The 22,108-nt window shown below is 30.1% G+C and overlaps 3 protein-coding genes and 1 long non-coding RNA gene across 7 annotated transcripts in view; 3 read left to right on the plus strand and 1 right to left on the minus strand.

The window, feature by feature from the left end:
- Positions 1–2,299, plus strand: part of LOC101493939 (protein SIEVE ELEMENT OCCLUSION B-like) — a 3,893-nt gene extending 1,594 nt beyond the window's left edge. The window contains exons 5-7 of the mRNA XM_004495277.3: positions 144–277; positions 368–841; positions 1,425–2,299. Of these exons, the coding sequence (XP_004495334.1) occupies positions 144–277; positions 368–841; positions 1,425–2,033 (1,217 nt within the window). The 3' untranslated portion in view covers positions 2,034–2,299. The remainder of the gene's footprint in view (positions 1–143; positions 278–367; positions 842–1,424) is intronic.
- Positions 2,300–3,705: 1,406 nt separating this feature from the next.
- Positions 3,706–9,748, plus strand: LOC101494265 (CRM-domain containing factor CFM3A, chloroplastic/mitochondrial). Its single transcript, XM_004495278.4, has 9 exons — positions 3,706–4,825; positions 6,653–7,142; positions 7,225–7,355; positions 7,453–7,806; positions 8,075–8,231; positions 8,331–8,623; positions 8,906–8,965; positions 9,083–9,172; positions 9,257–9,748. The coding sequence occupies exons 1-9, from the start codon at positions 3,986–3,988 to the stop codon at positions 9,356–9,358; spliced, it is 2,517 nt and encodes an 838-aa protein (XP_004495335.1). The 5' UTR covers positions 3,706–3,985; the 3' UTR covers positions 9,359–9,748.
- A 1,924-nt stretch (positions 9,749–11,672) lies between these two features.
- Positions 11,673–18,755, minus strand: LOC101494774 (calmodulin calcium-dependent NAD kinase-like). Of its 2 annotated transcripts, XM_004495279.4 has the most exons (9): positions 18,615–18,755; positions 18,322–18,519; positions 13,766–13,989; positions 13,617–13,678; positions 13,209–13,415; positions 12,799–12,928; positions 12,383–12,714; positions 12,141–12,285; positions 11,673–12,047 (listed from the first exon to the last, which is right to left on the minus strand). In XM_004495279.4, the coding sequence occupies exons 1-9, from the start codon at positions 18,622–18,624 to the stop codon at positions 11,802–11,804; spliced, it is 1,554 nt and encodes a 517-aa protein (XP_004495336.1). In that variant the 5' UTR covers positions 18,625–18,755; the 3' UTR covers positions 11,673–11,801. The 2 variants fall into 2 exon arrangements, with proteins under 2 accessions (XP_004495336.1, XP_027189639.1); XM_027333838.2 differs by lacking the exon at positions 18,615–18,755 and having other exon boundaries at positions 13,766–14,005; positions 18,322–18,459.
- Positions 18,530–22,108, plus strand: part of LOC105851863 (uncharacterized) — a 5,628-nt gene continuing 2,049 nt past the window's right edge. Inside the window, exons 1-3 of one of the 3 annotated variants that reach the window (XR_012162732.1) lie at positions 18,530–18,670; positions 19,317–19,381; positions 20,518–21,168. This is a non-coding gene — a long non-coding RNA (uncharacterized lncRNA). Of the gene's footprint in view, positions 18,680–19,316; positions 19,382–20,517; positions 21,446–22,108 lie in introns of those variants that run through there. The other 2 variants (XR_001143627.3, XR_001143626.3) reach the window with 2 other exon arrangements.

Genomic DNA, 22,108 nt, shown 5'->3' on the forward strand with positions numbered 1-22,108 from the left:
GGTGAGACACGTTTTTTGATGCTTAATTATTTTTTTTTTTTTTTTTTTTTTTTATGTTAGGAAGAAAAGTTATTTTCAATCTTTTGGATGAATAAAGTAAGTGAATGAAACTGATGAAATGATGCTGTCTCCATTTGTTGCAGATTCTGTTGAAGAATACTTGAAGCGCAAGAAAGCAATTTCCAATCCTAAAAATATTGTTGATTTCTTAAAGCTTCTAATCCAACGCAATGGAGATAATCTCCTAATATATGACGGCAACAACAAAACAAAAACAGTTAGTACTAAAGTTTAAACCATTGTGTATTGTTATCTTAAAAGCATGATTAATGATTATGTGTACTTTTGTTTAATGTATGAAACACAGGATATTGAAGTGTTCAAAGAGAAATATGTGTTGTTATTCATTTCAAGCCTTAACAAAGTTGAAGATGAGATTTTGCTATTGAATTCTATCTATGAAAGATTGCATGACAATCCACAAGAAGTGATAAAAGGTTACAAGAAAGAGGATTTCAAGATTTTGTGGATTCCCATCTGCGACGACGAAGGCGAGAAGATCGAATTCAATTCTTTAAAGAATAAGATTAGATTTTATGCAGTGGAGTACTTGTCTAAGTTATCAGACATTCGATTCATAAGAGAGATTTTGAATTATAGAGATAAGCCTATTGTCCTTGTGCTCAACCCTTTAGGTGAAATTATGAATGAAGATGCAATGAACTTGATTTTTCAATGGGGAATAGATGCATTCCCTTTTAGGAACATAGATGGTTATGATCTTACTCAAAAATGGAAATGGTTTTGGGATGTTACAAAGAGAGTAAATCTTGGAATACAGGTAAATAAATATAACATTATATCATAATGCACATAAACCTAATATTTTTATGTTTTAAAAATCAATATGAATTGTACGATTTAACTACTTAAATCGTAAATTGACACTGTCTATGGTTCGATCATTTGAGGAGTTTGATCGTAACTTTGTCTAAATTTAAATAGTTTAGAACAATTGAACCACAACTCAAAGATATTGTTGGTTTAATGTTCGATTTAGCTTTTAAAACATTGATTTTAGAACTTATAGCAAGTTAACTTGAGATTTGGTGTATCACATGCAGTACTAATGACTAATGAGCCTAGTAAGGAGATAATATAGGTAGTGGAATATATATCTAAAATAGACTTTAATATCATATTTGATGTTGCATCTAATTCAACTCCACAAAATTGATGTATGTGATGATAAAGATTAAGCCTCAATTTAATTTATATGTTTGATATCAATGTTAATTCTAATATAAGACTATTTTTTAGCGACTCAATTGTCTAATCTTATTAATTTTACTTTTTACCATTTAATAAGAGAGATTGATACAAATTTTTTTGTTGATAAATATGTTTTCAATGTGAGTTATTAGGTGAAAGGGGATAGGTACATCTTCATCTATGGAGGTGGTGACAAAAAATGGACTCAAGACTTCACATTAGCATTGGAGAAAACAAAAAGACATGAAACTATCTTAAGAGCAGATGCTATAATTGAACACTATCAATTGGGAAAAGATGACCCAAAAATAGTTCCTCGTTTTTGGATTGAAATAGAAAGCAAGAGACTCAAAAAACACCAAGATGCTCTAGATTGTGAAATTCAAGATATTGTGAAAAGTTTGCTTTGTCTTAAACAAGATCTACAAGGTTGGGCTATTCTCACAAAAGGATACAATGTTAAGATTTTGGGTCACGGTGAGCCTATGTATCAAACTTTGGCTGATTTTGATGTATGGAAAGACAAAGTGTTACAAAAAGAAGGATTTGATATTGCATTTCAAGAATACTATGATACTAAGGTTAAAGAGACACGTGTTCGTCCACCATGTGAAATTATTAATGTTGATAACAATATTAATGGAAATGTTATTGCTACTATATCATGCCCAAATCCCACGTGTGGACGTGTGATGGAGGTGTCATCTGTTAATTACAAGTGTTGCCACAATGATGATGCTCCACATAATGGCAAGATATGAATTTGAGTAAGGGAAGAGGTTGCTCCCATAAGTTTGCTAGCTTTGGCAAAATTTGATTTGATGTGTTTTGAATTCATGTAATTGTCTACATATATATTTGCATGTTTGTATGTCAATGAAGATGAAAGCCTAGTGTGCGTTATGCAATTAACCTTGATGAAAGGGTAGAAAATAAACATGGCTTCACTTCATTTGTTAGTTAATTATAAAACTCAATAAATGATTTGCATGCACATAAAATCTGCATGCAATTCTCTTTTGTTCAACTCTTTCTTAGTTTATTTATTTATTTTTATTTCTAAGCTTTTGCAACATTAATTTTGTTGGCTATTTGCCTATTTATTTTGGGTATGTAAACTATTTGCCTATTATTTTCATAAAGCAATAAGTAATATCAAGTTCAATAGATAAATAAATATTATTATATCTATTCTTAAATATAAGACTCTCTTAATAATTTTGCATTTGTCTTTTTTTATAAGATTCTTTTTGAATTTTTAAATGTATTAATTACTTTTTTACTAATATACACCTAACCTAATTTATATTTTCTTGTGTGATCAATAATAAATACTATAATATAAATATTAATTAATTTTCTTTCATCAAATATAAACTTGTTAAAATAATATCAAATTTTAACAAATTTAATACTACTAACTACTTTTTTAATATTCGTGATTTGACAAAATATATCTATATTAAAGAATGGAGGTAGTAGTTTACAAAATTAACAAATAGTTAGGAACTTAATTTTACTTCACTAATCAATCAATTGTGATATTTTTTTTAAATTGAGTATCTTTTATATGTATAGACTAATTTTTTGAGTTAAGTACAATTACAATAAGAGACAAAATTCTCTCTTAAGAGTTTTATAGAATAATATATTTGATCAAATTAAAAGATATTCAAATTATCTTATCCAATAAAATTTATTAAAGAATTAAGATCAAATTACAATTGGATATCTAAATGGAGAAAATGTTGACTTTAAGTCATTTATCTATTTATTGTTGGCTTTCTTCGACAAATATTTAAGTTTAATATAAAATTATTTTATATTAATATAAAAAATAAAAATTTATAATCTTGTCATATCATTTCCTCTCCTTTATATAGATATTTTTAAATAGCAGTACTATTATATATCTTAAGACAAAATAACGGTGAATTTTTTAAATATTATGCATTTAATTTTTAAATGAATGGTCAAAATTTCAACTACTTATTTGACAATAAAATAGAGAAAAAACGGTTAAATAGACCAATCATGTAAATTTGTTATTTTTTGTTGAAAATATAATTTGCTACAAAAAGCATTTTTCAATTTAAAATAAAAATGTAAATGTTACGACGTAAAACAGTAATAAAAGAAAAAAAAAAGTATGTATAACTTTTTAATTCATTCGACTATTTGAGTTGATGCATTTTAATTTTTCTACCTTAAAATTTAATTCTTAGTGATCTGTTCGTAAAACAATACATCGTATTGTATATAACATCGTTGTTTTAAAATGGATGAACTCAATAAAAAGTGATTATGATTATAAAAGATTATTCCAAAAATAAAAATAAAATAAAATGAAACAGATTATTTTAAAATTTTGAATTCGAATCTTAATGACATCAATTACATAATATCCCAGTAATTTTGTAGAAAAAAATATATTTGGAAATAGGAGTGAAAAATGAGTATCAAGAGTTCCTCCTATCCATTGTGGCTTTGGCGCTACCAGAAACCATCCTGGATATCTGTTTCTTCCCCGAAGAGTTTAACAACCAGAAGCCACTTCTTCAATTTCAATTTCAATTTCAATTTCAATTTCAATTTCAATTTCAATTTCAGTTTTAATTTCAATTTCAATTTCAATTTCAATTTCAACCCAAACACCACACTCATTCTTTAATTCCCTCTCTTAATTCATGTGAATTTATCACCATCAAAATCAATGTCTCTCGTACCCACTCGCCAACTTCACCCATTCATCGATTCATTTCACACTTCTTCTCCTAGTTTCAATTCTCTTCGCTTCTTCACCTACAACCTCACCACTTACAAAACACCCTCCACCAATTTCACTTTTAAAAAATACCCCATTTTACCCCGCAACACTTTCTCCACTCATACCTGGTTGAAACATTGGAATCAACCCTCTTCCAAACACAATCGTCCAAAACCTCCACGTGCCGTTCTTAATTATCGAAATTCCGGAAATGGGCATTCATCAAAATCCCATTTTTCGAGCTCTGATGATGAAGATAACAATGGTGGTAGTACCATGGATAGGATTGTTGAGAAACTGAAGAAATTTGGGTATGATGATGATGATGATGATGAGAAAAAGGATCATAATACAAAAGAGAGAGTAATTGAAAAAGGGTCAGTGGAGGATATTTTTTATGTGGAAGAAGGAATTTTGCCTAATACAAAAGGTGGGTTTTCATCAGAATCTCCATTTGGGGTTGGCAGATTTGGAAGTGATGGTGGTGAAGTTAGGTTTCCATGGGAGAAGAAGACAGTGGTGGATGATGAAGAGGAAGAAGATAGGAAGGGTTTGAGGAAGAAAAGTAAGACATCTTTGGCTGAATTGACACTTCCTGAATCTGAATTGAAGAGGTTGTTAAAGTTGACTTTTGAGAAGAAGCATAAGACAAGAATTGGGGGTGGTGGTGTTACTCAAGCTGTTGTTGATAAGATTCATGAGAGGTGGAAGACTTCTGAGATTGTTAGGCTTAAGTTTGAAGGTGATGCTGCTCTTAACATGAAGAGGATGCATGAGATACTTGAGGTTTGATTTTTTTACCTTTAGCTTTTTGTGTATTCAATAAGTCTTGTTTTTTTTTGAAAAACTTGTGCAACTATGAAATTCTTGAGACCAGGTAGATCAACCTAAACTGTATGCAATATTATATTATGTTTTGCATGTATGGAAAAAGGTCTTCTACACAATAAGACATATCACAATAGCACAATGGTTGACAGCGTAGGCAGGGAATTGTCGATAAGATAACTGTACACAAGTTTCTATTGCATTTTTTCTTCTTCTGGAATTGCTATGATTGGAAAAACAACTTGATTAAACTACAAAGAAAAGTCAAACCTTTTTATATAAACTATAAGTTTTTAAAATAAGTTATCCTATAGAGCTTATAGCCATGTGCCCTTAAGCGTGTCATAAGATGTTTCTTTAAGCTCTCTCAGATAGACATAGGGCCTGTTTGGATTGGCTTATGTGGGCTTATCTACTAACATAAGCCTTTAAAAAGGTGTTTGGATAAATTTATAAAAAGAGCTTATCACAATTTTATAAGCTGCTTATGCCATATTTTCATAAACTCACTATTAGCTTATCCAATATTCTTAGGCGGAGCTTATGATTTTGTAGCCTCTTTCTAATCCAGCGTGCGCCATTTCTCAAACTTACATTTTTATTTTTTTTATTTACTATTTATATATATGTTTCTGTTGACATCAAAACCCTTAACCCATATAATTTTTTTATAAGCTTAACCCATGTAGTATTGTCTTCTCCCACGGCAAACACTTTCTTGCTTCTAAACTTCTCCAACACAAAACAGTCACACTGTTACCATCTCTTCTTTTACAATCATGTCTCTAACCTTTAATATTTGACTTTGTTTTTTGGTTTTCATCTTCATGTTTTTAGGATGATTCTATATATATTTTTGCTACACTCATCTTGATAGAACATGTGTTGTCTTGACAATCTAATGACATGTGTTTAATTGGATATGCTTTGAAATTTAGTACTAGCATGAGATTGTGAAATTTGATATTATTCATATTGTTTTATATTGTGTTCTAATAGCCTTAAAATGGAGGCAAATCAAGATTTGGGGAAAAGAAATAGTAACACTGGTAAACGACCTAAGGCTGAATGGAATGCAAATAACAATGATATATTTATGAATGCTTGTGTTGAATAAGTACTACATAGGAGTGACATGTGGATGTTAAACTGTTATAGACATTTTATTGATGATTTGATTCTTTTTTTTTTTTTTAACTATATAAAATTATATAAGCATTTTATAATTGCTTTTGGAATGACACATCCAAACACTTCAATTTTTGTAAATACTTCTTAGTGTACACATCCAAACTTAAATGGCTTATTGAGTATAACAGCTTACAACATAAGCTCTCATACCATATGCTCTTACATAAGTTGTTTATCTAAACGGGGCCATAGTCTCACAAGTGATTATACCAGTAGATAAGCTCAAATAAGTCAAACTAAAATAGGCCCAGTCTCTTTCTCTAGTACTAATCCTTTCCTCGGATTGGAGCAAGGCAACCTGATTATGAATGGCTATATTAATATCAAATAGGTTTTTTTTCAAAGCTGTCTCCAAGAGATGATCAGTTGTTTGTAATTTTTTGTTTAGAGCGTGATATTTCGTATATTTTATTTTAAATGTTCTCCAATGTTGTGATGCATAATTTTGTCTTCAAATGTTGTATTACAATAGGATTTCATATATTGTATGTAAATTTCATTTGAGTCTTCAAGTTTTCTTTTATACCTTCCTCTTCGACAATCATTATCCGTTGCTATATTCTTGTTAATTCTTGATAATTCTTGTTAATTCAGAGAAAAACTGGTGGTTTGGTGATTTGGAGATCTGGCAACTCTGTTTCCTTATACAGGGGTGTGAGCTACAAGGATCCGTCAATACAACATAATAAACAGTTATATAGGAAAAGTGAAAACTCTTCTAAGTTTTTATCAAAACCTTCTAATAATTTTGCAGTGAAACCTTCTGAACTTACTTCTAATTCTGAGACAAATACATCATTGGAAAAATTAGAATCTACAAATGATCAGAAAGAAAAAGACAATCTGCCAAAATTAACTTATGAAGATGAAGTAGACAAGTTATTGGATGGTCTAGGTCCTAGATATACAGATTGGCCTGGGTGTGAGCCATTGCCTGTCGACGCAGATATGCTTCCTCCAACCGTTCCTGGTTACCAACCTCCATTCAGAGTTCTTCCTTTTGGAGTGAGACCGACACTTGGTTTAAAGGAGGCAACTTCTCTACGAAGGATTGCTAGGGGACTCCCTCCACATTTTGCATTAGGTTTGTCATTGTTTGCCCTTATGCAGTTATGCATGTGAAGTTAAGAATTTCATTGTGATCATAAATTACTCATGAAATATAGGTAGAAACAGGCAGCTTCAAGGTTTAGCTGCAGCCATGATCAAATTGTGGGAAAAAAGTTCTATTGCAAAAGTTGCACTCAAACGTGGTGTGCAGCTAACTACCAGTGAGAGAATGGCAGAAGAGATCAAGGTGATTAATCATTTTTTTTTCCCGGTTCCCTTGATAAAACTTGTTGATGTTATTGTAGCTTCGTTTTCTTAAGCATATTTTTTATTTCCGGATGCAGAAATTGACAGGTGGTACAATACTGTCGAGAAATAAAGACTTCTTGGTCTTTTTTCGAGGGAAGAGTTTTTTATCATCAGATGTCACTGAAGCCTTGCTAGAGAGGGAAAGAATGGCAAAAGCAATGCAGGATGAGGAGGAGCAAGCAAGATTGAGAGCGTCATCGTTGCTCATACCAGCTATTAATACATCCGAGTTGTCAGTGGCAGAGGCTGGAACTCTCGGTGAAACTTTGGATGCAGATGCAAAGTGGGGAAAGACGTTGGATGAGCGTCACAAGCAAAAAGTTATGAGAGAAGTAGAACAACTACGGCATGCCAACCTCGTTAGAAAGTTAGAACAGAAGCTTTCACTTGTAAGTCCTCCATGCTCCTCATATCATGGAGGTCTCTTGGGGCCTTGCTAATGTTTTTCATGTTTGACTTGTTATGTATATTATATCTGAAATTGATTCCCACATTATGGGCAAGCCTAAATTTTTTATTGTGCTTAATTCCCACAATGTCAATGGTACTGGCGGTTTTGCTATTCTTTATCGCCGTCTTTTGGTACCTAGCTTCACACTAGAATTATTTTCCAATTTAGAATTTACCTGATTGTGATCTGTGGATTTTGCTTACCAGGCTGAAAGAAAGATAATGAGAGCTGAAAAAGCCCTAATGAAGGTGGAGGAGTCTTTGAAGCCATCAGAAAACACAGCAGACCCTGAAAGTATAACCGATGAAGAGAGATTTATGTTTCGCAAACTAGGATTGCGAATGAAAGCTTTCTTACTTCTAGGTAGAGCTCTATGTAGATAAAAATGTCTTTACTCATTGTTAGGACCACTTTGATTCACTTCATCAGTAGCTAAGGGCGAGATGTAATTCATGGTTTCAGGTAGACGCGGAGTTTTTGATGGTACTGTCGAGAACATGCATTTGCACTGGAAGTATCGCGAATTGATCAAGATAATTGTAAAGGCTAAAAACTTTGAACAGGTAAAGAAAATCGCACTAGCGCTTGAAGCTGAGAGTGGTGGTGTTCTGGTTTCAGTTGACAAAGTTTCAAAAGGATATTCTATACTTGTTTACCGGGGAAAGGATTACCAGCGTCCTTCGACATTGAGACCAAAGAATCTCTTGACAAAGAGAAAGGCTCTTGCACGTTCAATCGAGCTTCAGCGGCATGAGGTATGCATACAGACTTATTTCTTATAACTACAATCTTCATGTAAATATGGAGATAAAACATTTGTTACGAACATTTATTTATTTACTGCATCTTTAAGACTACAATTTTATGACTACCTAACATCAGTCGGCAGAACCACTGGATTTATGGCCTATCGATTTAATGCATAATTTTATGCTATTTTTCTTCTGATGTTCTGAAGACCCATGAAATAAATTTCCCTTTCCTCCAAGTTTAGGGGTGTGGAATGGAACTAATTGCCTCATTCTGCTGATAAACAGGCACTTTCGACTCACATTTCAACATTGCAAAGTAACATGGAGAAGTTAAGATCTGAAATAGTATGTCCTGCTGATCTTTACATTTTTACCATCTCATATTTGCAATCTATGCTGTATATTATATGGAAGCCTATGTCTCCTTCCTGATCTTGTTTGAACTGTACCTTTTTTTTGTAGGAACAAATGGAGAAAGTAAAGGAGGAAGGAGATGAAGCATTGTATAACAAATTAGATTCGGCTTATTCTACAGATGATGATAATTCTGAGGTCCTGCTCTCTCACTGTGCTATAAAAGTTTATGACACTGCATTTCATTTTATATTTGTGAGTTAATGTCTTATATATATGTAGGTGGAGGATGGTGAGGAAGGAGATGAGATCTATAATAGTGAAGATGATAGCGAAGTTGAAAGTGATACTATGTATTTCCAATCTGAGGAATTCGCCTCGTAGTTGAAGGTCAAGGGTTGTGATTTTTTTGGATTCACGACACCTATGTAAATCGTTAATGGCACTCAAATACATTGGAATGCAGCTGATTGAGGAAGAATGTAAGAGCTCGGTCGTTCGGATCAAACCACCGAAAAGTTCAAGCTCAATCCAATGAGATTGTCATAGGGCATGCAATTGGACGCTGTCCTGAATGTAATTGCTTATACAGTGTTTCGGTTAGTATAAGATGTATGTATATACATTTCTTGGTTATGAAGTTCTCTAGAATTGAATAAGTCGATAGGTCTTTTAACATATGGCTGAGGAATAGGACAACTATATAAAAAACATCTACTGATTGTGATCAATTTTATTTTAATTTATAAAATATTGAATAGAATCATTTTTCTATGAATAACTTGCATCATTTTTTATTAATACTTATTCATTTGCACCAATTTAGAAATATCAGGATGGTGTAATGGTTACACACCAATCAATTAAAAAGCCATTTGTTTCTTATCTTAGTAAATCATAGGATTGAAACATTTTGTTTTTTACTTTTTATTTTTATAATATCACACTTCATAAGATATAAACACTTGGTTTCTGGCAGCAACCATGTTGGATTGTTGGTTACATTTTTCTGACGGACTTCTCTCTTTTATGAATGGATTCTCTTAACTCTTTTTGAACACTTGACCTTGAAGGTGACAAAATAAAGTCATTCCAAACAGAATCAGGTTAATGTTTAATACGGTAAAATGTTTAATACGGTAAAGTGTAAAATCAATCATAAGAGAGAAAAAACGTTAATGTTTACCTTTGGTTGAACACCAACACCATTTGTGCAAAATACCTTGACATTATCAACAAGTTTTTGTGATATTTCAGTTGTGAATTCACCCTCACTGCTCTTTCAGTCATAATAGCTCTCTTATTAAAATTTCAATAGGAAATGTTGTTAACTATATCATAACAAAAAATCACACAACAAAGTACTAATATAGTTGAATCTACAAGGATATACACCTAATACCTCTAATAACAACAATTCTGTAAGGCTTTTGAGCGAGTAGTTCTTCTTATGTCGCATTCACTTGCTCCCACCGTTAATTCTCAGTAATATATTATGTTTGTAATTATCATAGAGTGCATCTATTGAAAAAGGATAGTATAGTACTTGGCTACAACAGAAATCTGAAAAGGTAAAACATAAGTACCAACATAGTGGGATAATTTTTCTCTTTCCAAAACGGTCAGATTATGTTCTATATACTTGCGGTAATGCGAAGGATGCAGCCAGAACATGTGTGAGGCGAATGGCTTTACCGAGAGAACCATCTGAAAAACGTTATGTTGAATTTCCACATACATTACGCACGGGTGGTATATAACATGATTAATTTAGGAACCAAACTTGATTGAACGTATGCTTATTTATGTGCTATCAAAAATACCTTGCTGCAAATTTATTGACTAGAGCCACAACAGAAGGTGTCAAGGCCTCAAGGGTATCCGCATTATTAAATAGTCCTTTATCAATTTTTTTTTTTTACGCATTTTATTCATCGTCAACTTGATATAATAATTAAATAAAATTGCCTCGACTTGACTAATTAAAATTTTTTTTCTTCAGGACGTATTTTTTTTGTTGATAAGGTGCTCTCATATATCTCTTTGTAGGTGGGATATAAGTGCATGTATTTTGAAAGCATAAGCCCCTCTTTTTATAAACAAAAAAATAAGTGCGGGTTATTTTTTAAAACATATACTTTTTAAAATAACCTTTTTGAAAAAATATGGTTCATCGTGGTTAATATATTAAATGACTTTTAAATATTAATTTATAATTAACTACATGTCAAAATGATCTACAATATATTATTATTTTTTTATATGTATATTATTGTTAAATGTTGTGGATACATGTATTTTTTCAGGAAAATCATTTTTCAATTCATGTTGTTAAAGGTATGATGAAGCATCGATCATCAATAATTATTTAACGGTTATTAATCATCAATATTTTTTTTAATAATATTTAACTATTTTACGTTAAATCAAATTTATGTGTAAAATTTTCTTTCAAATTTATGAGAACTCCATTCTATAGTCATATATAGTTCAAATATAAAATTTTGGAGATTAACCTCCAACTCTGATTTAGTCCATCAAATATATCAAATAGACTCATTTTTATGGACAAAATTATAACTTATATGTCTCTTATAAATAAATAAAGTAAGAGTAATAGTATTTTTTTAAAATATTATTAGAAAATTTGAAATGACAATTAAAATATTTCATAAATAAATAAATAAAGTAAAAGTAGTAGTATTTTAAAAAAAATTATTGTAAACTTTGAGGTGAGGCATCTTATGTCCTAACGAAGGTATGCTTCTTAATGGTTTTACACTAATCCATTAAAAAGCCAAATGTTTTATGGCAGCAACTATATTGGTCACATTTTTATGAGGAATTTCTCTCTTTTACAAATGAATTTTCTTAACTCTTTTTGGTCACTTGACCTTGAAGGTGACAAAACAAAGTCATTCCAAATAGAACCAGGTTCCATTACTGGATTAGGCTTCTTGTGAAGTTCACATATGGAATCAGCTTTATCATTTAAACTTGCTACATTTTTCAAGCTTTTTATGTCTTCAGGATCTACTAGTAGATTGTGATTACCATCTTTCCACCCAATAAGCTGATATGTATAAAAAGCAAATTACCCTCTTAACATTTTAATACTAGTAAAGTATAAAATCAATCACAAGAAAGGAAAAGTGTTTCTGTTTACCTTTGGTGGAACACCAACACCATTTGTGCAAAACACTCTAGCATTATCAACAAGTTTGCAATATCTTGGAACTGCATTAGCAAATCTTTTATGAGATTTCAATTGTAAATTCACCCTCACTGCTCTTCCTGTCATAATAGCTCTCCTGTTAATAAAATTCCAATAGAAAATGTTAATTATATCATAAAAAAAAAATCACACAACAAAATTACTAAAATAGTTGAATCTACAAGAATATACACCTAATGCCTCTAATAACTGCAAGATAGCCATCACAAACCACGCCGACTAGCTCGATTCTGTAAGGCTTTCGCACGCGTAGTTCTTCTTCTGATTGATGTTCTTCTTCTGCCTCGTTCACTTGATGCCAATAATTCTCAGTAATTGTTCCATCCTCTTCAACTTTATACCCTACTCCCATCCTATACTTACATTTGTGAACATTTCTTGCCATAGCAATAGTCTCCTCCACAAAAGGTTCCCATGCTAAGGTACCATCCATGATCACGTCTCGCCCGTCATTTAAAGCTCTCACTAATAGAGACGATGCAGCATCAGTTGAAGATTGATGTACCTATTTAAATTTTATTAACATATTTAGAGCATATACATTATACAACGACAATAATAATATCACATACGCAGAAGCATACCATACCAATTCAGCAGTTTGAAGCATGTCATCGTGGTGACCCCTTGATTTAATGGTTTTATATATGACATCATTTTCCTTAAAAGCATCTGCCTCAACAATCACTGCTTTTGAAGCTGCTTCTAACCAAAATGATCTGCCAAAACCATTTTATTAAACATAAATACAAAATAACTACATCTGCAAAAAAAACTAACTAGACTCGAATATTCCTATTTACGATATACACTTGGATTCTTTACTGTCTTATAGTCACACCTCGGTAGTTAGATCGATCTAAAGGCTAACATTAAATAATCCAACCATCGATCAAGGTGTGACTAGAAAGACAACAATTTGATACAGATTTTGTAGGACTATTAGGATTGCGCAATGATAAACATGCAAATAGTAGAATTAAGATGAGTGACAATTACTCTTTAAGAATGTCTTTAAGAACAGTGCTCTTTCCAGCTCCCATACCACCACCCATTAGCAGCAACACTGGACTCCTCTCATTGTGGGCCATGGGTATCATGACTTCTTTAGATTTACTTCCATTGATTAATTTCATCTCTTCTACCAAAGTAGAGAAAACTCTTGTCACCTTCAGGTTCTTTGTTATTGTCTCAAATCTCTGTTTCCTATAAACATATTCAACATTTACATAGAGTCATTCTAACCTATTTTAAAACAAATAAATGTTTAAGTTTCTCTTGAAATGTCTAACTCTAAAATGATGTGACATTTTTAAGGTAAAACTTTAATATAAAAAAATTTATCTTAAATTATTTGAATGAATGATAAAAGAAAGCAATTATAAATTGAAAAGAACAGGTTATAACCTTGTAGCTGCCAATAGAATTTCCTTCAACTTTGTTTTGTGTTGAGACTCAATATTCAATACCTATAATTTGGCATAAGAAAGAGATATTCAATAGCAAAGAAAAATATTACTAATTAGAACAAGGGAAAAAAAGAATGGAGAATGAACCTGACTAATAACATTTGGAGCTTGTTTCCAATGAAATGCAAAATAACTGAGGATGCATCTTTCAAACTCATCAACCAATTTGACATAGAGAGAACTTGAATCATTTTCATTGGCAACATATTCATATATGCTTTGGTCACACCCTTTGGATTTTTTTAGATATTCTTGGGCTAGTATGCATAACTCTGGGACTTCACTAGCATCTTCAAATCCTATTTGCCTAGCTGCCAACACACAAGCCTAAGTAAAATTTTTAATTTGATCAAATATTCAGCTGCATTTCATTATAAATATTATTTTAAATTAAAACACACATAGGAACTGCAGGATTAATCATTAATGTAACTGAGATTTAATCATTCAAGGGTTGATTTTCCTGACATATATTTTTTTTATACTACTATCTAAGTATTGAGCTCTAATCAAATGGTTAGAACTAGAGATGGAAATGAGTTGAATTTAGTTGAACTTGAGTTGAGTTCAAGTTCAACTTAACTCGATAAGAATTGGTTTAGCTTGAAAATTAACTAGTTTATTATGAATTTATTTTTCAACTCCAACTCGATTCAAGTTCACGAATAATTCTGATTAGCTTGACAGTTCAAATTAAATAAACTAAAAGATTAAGTAAAAAAAGAACATTAAAAAATCAAATGTGTTCCTTTAACTAACAGTTAAATATTTTATAAAAATTAATTAAAAAATAATTAAAACCCATATAATTTAAATTAGACTCAAAGATCAATATAATTAGATCAATTTTCTCATTACTCTTGATTGTTTTATGTGATGATAGTGCACTCTTTATATAGAAGAAAATGAGAGTGTAAGGGAATATATTTTTCAATGCGAGACTTCAAAAGTGAAGTTGGAGAGAGTTTTTTGAGTGTAAACATTTTAAGTGTTGAACATAACTAAATAACCAATTTTGAACAATAATATAACACTTAAAACATTCTTATTTACCTTCATGTTATAAATAAGAATTATATACATTACTTTTTAACTTTTAAAAGACACAAATTTAATCTCAAAATAATATTTATAACTCAATATTGTCATTGAAAGTAGTTGTGTTGAACAACAAATGCAATATTTCTCCTTAGACTTGTTCACGATTTTTTTTTTTCTATGTTAGGGACTAAATTTGGTTTTCCTATAAACAATTAAGTTGAACGTCTTTTTAGTGACATGCAACTCAATTGGTTGCACTATTCCTTTGAACCATTTACCAAAACCTTGTATTAAAGGGTATGCCTTTGCCATCAAAATTCTAGAAGAAGGATACCAACCAAGTTTGATGAGTTGCAAAGTTAACCTTCATGGTAGAGTCACCACATCCAAAGTTGATACACCTATCACATTGTCGGTTTTACATGAAAAACTTTTAAAAATATGGCAACCGATTAATTCATGGCAGGTTATTCCCATTGAAAAAAGATTTTATGAGTTCTCCTTTGTTTCTGCTAATGATTAGCAAAGTATTATGAAACTAGGTCTTCTTCACGTTTTCTCTTGGATAAAAGATTTCATCCGAATTTGGTAAGAAACACAAGGTCTAATGTTGGATTTGTATCTACAATCTACCTCAAGAATATTGGAGGGCAAAGATCATATTCACAATCACTTCAGACATTGACACTCCTTTAGATATAGCAACCAACACAAACTATGAAGCATTTTGCTCGAGTTTTGATCAATGTGGATATGACACAAAAGCCGAGAGATTGCATTATGGTTGAACGGGAAGGATATGCATTTTTGTTTACATTTTGTATGAAAAATTTGTCATTGTTTTGTGAATCTTGTAAGATTGTAGGATATTCCTTAGATAACTACTGAAAATATTCTATTGATCATGGAATAACTCAATATGTTGAAGATGTTACATTTGTAAGGAAATTGGTAAAAAAAATATAACACTGGTGCTTAGAACGAGGTTGAAACTTTAGGTACCAGCAAAGAAAATTAAGGTGTTACTACTTATCGTGTTGTTAATTCTCTTTTTGTAGATCACATCCCTAACATTGAATTAGGAGGCATCACGATTATTCAAGATTTTTCTCCTATAATCAGAAAAAAATTGATAAGAATCACGATTAAGCATCTGATTTAGATTAATTGAGGAAGTGATAGTAGATTCACTCACTTCAGGAGAAGATGATACCGAGTTACAGCGGGAAACAAATGTAATTCACGAGGTCTTTGGATTCAATTTATCTAATTCAGATAACACATAACAACAAAGAGAAGATTCTCATTATCCAGATATGTGTATCATGATATAATGTCATACGCGAATATTGTTTAAAATTATCAAATTCATTCATATTTGAAAGCAAATTTAAATTCAAAAAATTTGGTGGATGATATGAAATATTCAAATGTTATTACCACTAATAATGATATACATCCTAGGGATTGCTCATGGTTCGAAGGTTTTGCATAATTATTTTAAAGACATGGATGCTAATGATTTGCAGATTCGTTGTACTGCTTGTAATTAACATTTTATAAGAATTGTTCTATTTTCAATGAAGAGTATTTTATAGAAGCAAATTCTAAGACAAAGAAAAAAAAATGCAAAAGGAAACTATAGTATATAATTTTTGTTGAATGATCAGAAAATCTGCAAGGTTTGTAGATTTTTTTACTTTTTTTTATCGGGTTAAGTTTATGTCTTCAATTTTCATTTTTAATAAATTTTTAACTTAAAAAATCACTATCATGCTATTTAAATAACGTGAAAACATATTATTGAATGTATGTCTTAAATATGTTTACAGTCATAAGTATAGAAATTAAACTGATAGTAATTTTATTTATTTATTAGATTTAATTTATATACATTTTTAATCATATCAAATAGTTTACGTGATTAAGCATCCAAATTAGTTTTTTTTTTTTTTAATTTAAATACCCCTTTTTTTAAAGAAAAAAAATAACTAAAATAACTCAGATAAAATAAATTAAATTGTCTTATTTATTTAATTTATATACATTTTTAATCATATCAAATAGTTTACGTGATTAAGCATCCAAATTAGTTTTTTTTTTTTTTAATTTAAATACCCCTTTTTTTAAAGAAAAAAAATAACTAAAATAACTCAGATAAAATATATCAAATTGTCTTACTTTTTTACATCTTCAAGAAGTTGCATTTCCAAGATGCAACTAATTTATTTTTTATTTTTTTACGCAATAAGAGGTCGCATACCCGAGATGCAAACCATGCATTAAGTATAATTTTTTTTTTATTTTAACAATTGAATCATTGTTAATTTAATAAATGAAAAATAATAAACATATTTAAAAAAAATTATATTAGTAAAATAAAATAAAATATATTAAATTGAAAATAAAAAAAAATATCAAACTTATTACTAGATGTGGCCAAAACAAATAAGTGTCCTTATTATTTTTGATACAGCAACACAATTTTATTTTGTTAACAACTCCCTCCTATTTTTTATTCTATCTAATAAATAAAAATTAATTAAAATAATAATATAAAATTAAAATATTGTTAATTTAATAAATAAATAATAATAAAAATATTTTAAAATAATTAAAATAATATTAATAAAATAAAATAAAATACATTTAATCGAAAAAAAAATACATCAACGTAGTTAAGTAAATGTGTCTAACCAAATAAAGTGTCTCTATTATGTTGCAGATAAAATATTCTTAACAACTCTCTTCTACAAAAAAAATTATATAAATAATATTAAAAAAATAAAATATTTTTTTTATAAATTGACATTAGTTTGTTTTGATACATCTATTCAACTACTATTTCTTTTTCTATTAGATGTATTTTAGTTTTTTTATTATTATTTTTAATAATATTTTTTTATTACATTAACAATATTTTATTTTTATTATTATTATTATTTATATTTTTTCGCTTACTAAATACAAAGAAAAATAAGAGGAAATTGTTAAGAAAATAGAATTGTTTTGCTATTTTATATGCAAAATATCGTAGACATATTATTTGATTTGACACATCTCATCAACCGCATTATATTTTTTTTCTTTTAATTTAATGTATATTATTTGATTTTATTAATATAATTTTGTTTTTTTAAATATTTTTATTATTTTTTATTTGTTAAATTAACAATTATTTAACTGTTAAAATGAAAAAATAAATTTAATAATAATCTTTTAATTGGAATGCAACGGTGTAAAGTAGAACAATTTGGTATATTTTTTTTAAAATGAATTATTTTAGTTACTTTTTTAAAAAAAATATGGGTATTTAAATAAAAAAAAACCTCCTAATTAAACTATTTGTTTATTTGTGAAAACTTTTATATGTTTCTTTTTGGGGCAGATATCTTTCTCTTTTTATATTTTTTGTTTATATAAAATAATCGATAATTCTCGACAACATACATTTAGCATGAAAATTTTGTTTGTGGTAAACATTTGTGCGTCTTTGACTTTTTGTCATATCTTATCTTTAGTATAGTTGTACTTAGATTGCAAGAGAATTCCCAAAATTAGTAAAATATTTGCAAGAGAATTTCCAAAAAGATAAAACATACCGACATAGTGGGAGAATTTTTCTATCTTTCCAAAACGATCAGATTCTGTTCTATACACTTGGGGAACGATCTTCTGATCTACCACCACCGTGGACCCTTGCTTCCGGTAACGCGAGGCGGCTCCGGCGACAATCAAACCGGCAAAGGAGGCAGCCAGAACATGTGTGAGATGGATGGCTTTACCAATTGAAGAACCATCTGAAAATGTGTAGTTATAGTTTATTCATGTCTTAGATGATATAATTTATGAACCAAATTCAACTTATGTTTATTTATGTGCTAGAGTAAAATACCTTGCTGCATATTGCTGGAGATTCACAACACACAAATTAATCGACTACAGCCACAGGTGTCAGGGGTTGGCTCTCTCTATTTTAGTTCCAATTATTATCACCTCTCTAGCTCATTCAAATATTAAAATGGCACGATGAAACAGCTCATCGTTACATTATTAAATAATCATTACATTATTAAATAATCATTTAATTCATCGCCTTCATATACTCATTTAGTTTTAAAATGATGGTTGCTTTTGGGTTTTTTTATTATTATATTCTCTTTTTTAAATACCTAATCAATATGTTATAAATTAAAATTTATATATTAAAATATTCTATTTTTTAGATTTTTAAGAGATAGTATATCTGTTTTACAACCATTTGAAAAATGATTTTTTTTCTTTCAATAACAGATCGTATTATTTGGATGCGACAATTTACTAAAAAAAAAAAATTAAAATTTGTAGATGAATGTATCCTAGAGAGATGCGATTTCCTATTAAAAAAAATTAACGGGAAAGCAACTTCTTAATGTAGAGTAGAAAATCATCTTTTATGTGGTCGCATTCCGATTTCCTAAAGGTTAAAAAAATGCATTTTGATATATATTTTTCAATGTGGAGTATTATTATTAGCTTTTTTTTTTTTTTGAAAAAGAAAATATATATATATATATATAAACGTGTTTGTCATGCATTTTTTGTCTTTATGATTTAGAGAGGAATTTGGATGCTTCCACTTTGGAGATGATTTCTACCTACTGAGTTGAATTGTTGGAGGGTGTAAGTACTTCAATATTCAAATTCATTGAGCATTTCATATTTTACCACTTAAAAAATGTAAACTATAGACTATTTGTAATCGCATTTTTTCAGACACAATTATTGGTGAATAATATTTATGTAGCATACTTGGTTTTAATTTATCTTTGCCATAGTTTGTTCTTGACAGTTGATAAACAATTTTTCAATCCTAAGTCTTTGTCATGGATAGAGATTTGAATTAAATGAATTAATTTAATTCTGGACAAAATAAAGATGAAGTATAAGCATTGTATATTTGTTGTATGACTTCCCTCTTTTGAACTGTACGACAATAGTCACTGCATTTATCTTATACCAATAATAATTTTTATCTTCTTTCTTTAAACATAATATTACACATTCAATTTACTTTTACAAAACAACTCACAGGATATTGTTAGGATGGGTTTCACCCACGCTAAAAATTGGTTATCTTAGTAAATTTGTTACCTGTTGATGTGATTATTGGGTTTAAGTTTCACATCAATTAAAAACGTTATAAATATTTGATATATAAGAGAAAATTCATATTTTTAATGACTTAAAATTTTAGGTGAAGATGTAGTGTCAAAATAAAGAATACATTTGACGTCACTATCAAAGACAAAAGTGAGTGTTTATTATAACAGTCTTTATGTCATCTTTATGGATACGATAGTAACTTGATTGATATTGATTCAATACGAGTTCTTTCATTTTTATTGAATTGATATTATTTAAGTCACTATCTTAATCACCAAAATGAAAATTATCATTAACGTCTACTTCTAAGAGACGACGTATGTGATGTCATATGGGGTCATTAGAATTTAAACATTTTTCAAAGTATTGATTGATCTATGATGGACCGCGATCCATATTAAAATTTCTGAACTTTTATTCTAAGTTTATTCTTTGGTTAATATTTTGTGTATCCCACATATTTATTATTTAAGTTTATCTTGGAATTTTATTACATAAAATATTTACTCTTAATTTTATAATTTTTCCTTATATCTTTTAACTTTTAACTCATAGTATTTTTATAGAATTTTTTTAACACGTTGAAAAATATTGAGCTCCCGACTTTAAGAAGAAGAATTTCTGATCCAAATGTTGGATTGTAACAAACTTAGGGCTAGGAGATACAATTACAAGAAAGATTTCACAAGGTAGAGGAAGAGGAAACAGAAAGATTTGTACCTATTGTAACAAAACAGATCATACATTTGAAGTATGTTACAAGAAACATGGATATCCACCAAATTTTGGATGTGGAGGTGGAGGAACCTCCTATGCCAATCATGCAGATGCAGAAGAGTCAGAGGACAAATATCACAGTCTCATTGCCTTGCTGGAGAAAAGTAATGTTTAAGGTAAAGGTGCAACAGCAAATGTGATCAAAAGAGCAAGTAGCTCAGGTTATGGAAGAGGTAAATTTTTCTCAATATCATTTAATTCTCACATAGTGGATTCTAGCTGGATTTTAGACACTGTAGCCACACGCCACATATGTCATTCATTAGACTGGTACAAGACATACAACATTATAGAGGTGAGATTACCAAATGGTAGTTCAGTAGCAGCAACTTGCATTGGAAAGATACTATTAAATAGTGACTTGATAATTGAAAATGTTCTATTTGTGCCTGAGTTTGTAGTGAACTTACCATCAGTTTTCCAACTGTGTTCAGAACAAAAATGCTTACTGACCTTTGAACCTGAATATTTTACCATACAGGCTAAGAAGGATTTGAGGATGATTGGTTTGGCTAAGCAATTAGAAGGTATATACTACCTAGAGGCTAATCAAAGGAAAATAGGTTTTGTTTCCAGTTTAGTAGCTTTTAATGATTTGAATAAAAATGATGCATCTTCTGCCATCCTTCGGCATTTGAGGTTAGAACACCTCTCACATGATAGAATGCCTTGTTTTCACAAACAATAGTCATAAATTCCCACTGGTGCACACACAACTTGTGATGTTTGTCACATGTCTAGGCAAAATAGGTTCCCATATTCTCCTAGTGATAATAATGCAAAAGAGGTATTTGAATTGATTCATTTAGATATTCGGGCTCTGTTTTCAACACATTATGTGCATCAATATAGATACTTTCTAACTATTTTAGATGATTGTAGTAGGCATGTTTGGACTGTCATGTTAAAATTAAAGTCAGAAGTTGGTGACAAAGTGAAAACCTTCATTAACATGGTAGAAACTCAATTTGATAAAAAAGTTAGAGTGGTTAGAAGCGACAATGGGCTAGAGTTTTTCTTACTAATTTTTATTCTAAAAAGGGAATTTTACATCACACAAGTTGTGTGGCTACACCACAACAAAATGATAGAGTTGAGAGACGCCATCATCATTTCTGAATATTAGTAGAGCTCTCATGTTTCAATCAAAGTTGCCCTAGAAATATTGGTCATATGCAGTCCTACATGCTGTCTATTTGCTAAACAGAATTCCTACAAGATTATTAGGCAATAAGTCCTCTTATGAGATGTTCTATGGAAAAGCCTCTGACCTCAGCACCTTAAAGGTGTGTGGATGCTTGTCTTACGCCTCAACTCTTCCCACTAGTAGATTGAAGTTTGATTCAAGGGCACGCAAGTGTGCTTTCTTGGGTTACAAACCAGGAATGAAAGGATTCAATTTACTTAATGTTGTCACTAAAGAAATTTTGGTTTCTAGGGGTGTCCATTTATATGACATGGAATTCC

The sequence above is a fragment of the Cicer arietinum genome, chromosome 4 (genome assembly GCF_000331145.2).
Source record: "Cicer arietinum cultivar CDC Frontier isolate Library 1 chromosome 4, Cicar.CDCFrontier_v2.0, whole genome shotgun sequence".
NCBI classification, from domain to species: domain Eukaryota; kingdom Viridiplantae; phylum Streptophyta; class Magnoliopsida; order Fabales; family Fabaceae; genus Cicer; species Cicer arietinum.

Coding starts and splice junctions, on each gene's coding strand:
- LOC101494265 (XM_004495278.4), top strand. CDS start 3,986: ATGTCTCTCGTACCCACTCGCCAACTTCACCCATTCATCGATTCATTT. Junction 7,143..7,224: donor CCCTCCACATTTTGCATTAG/GTTTGTCATTGT, acceptor CATGAAATATAG/GTAGAAACAGGCAGCTTCAA. Junction 7,356..7,452: donor GAATGGCAGAAGAGATCAAG/GTGATTAATCAT, acceptor TTCCGGATGCAG/AAATTGACAGGTGGTACAAT.
- LOC101494774 (XM_004495279.4), bottom strand. Junction 12,715..12,798: donor TGCTTCAAACTGCTGAATTG/GTATGGTATGCT, acceptor AAATTTAAATAG/GTACATCAATCTTCAACTGA. Junction 12,048..12,140: donor GTGTTGGTGTTCCACCAAAG/GTAAACAGAAAC, acceptor TATACATATCAG/CTTATTGGGTGGAAAGATGG.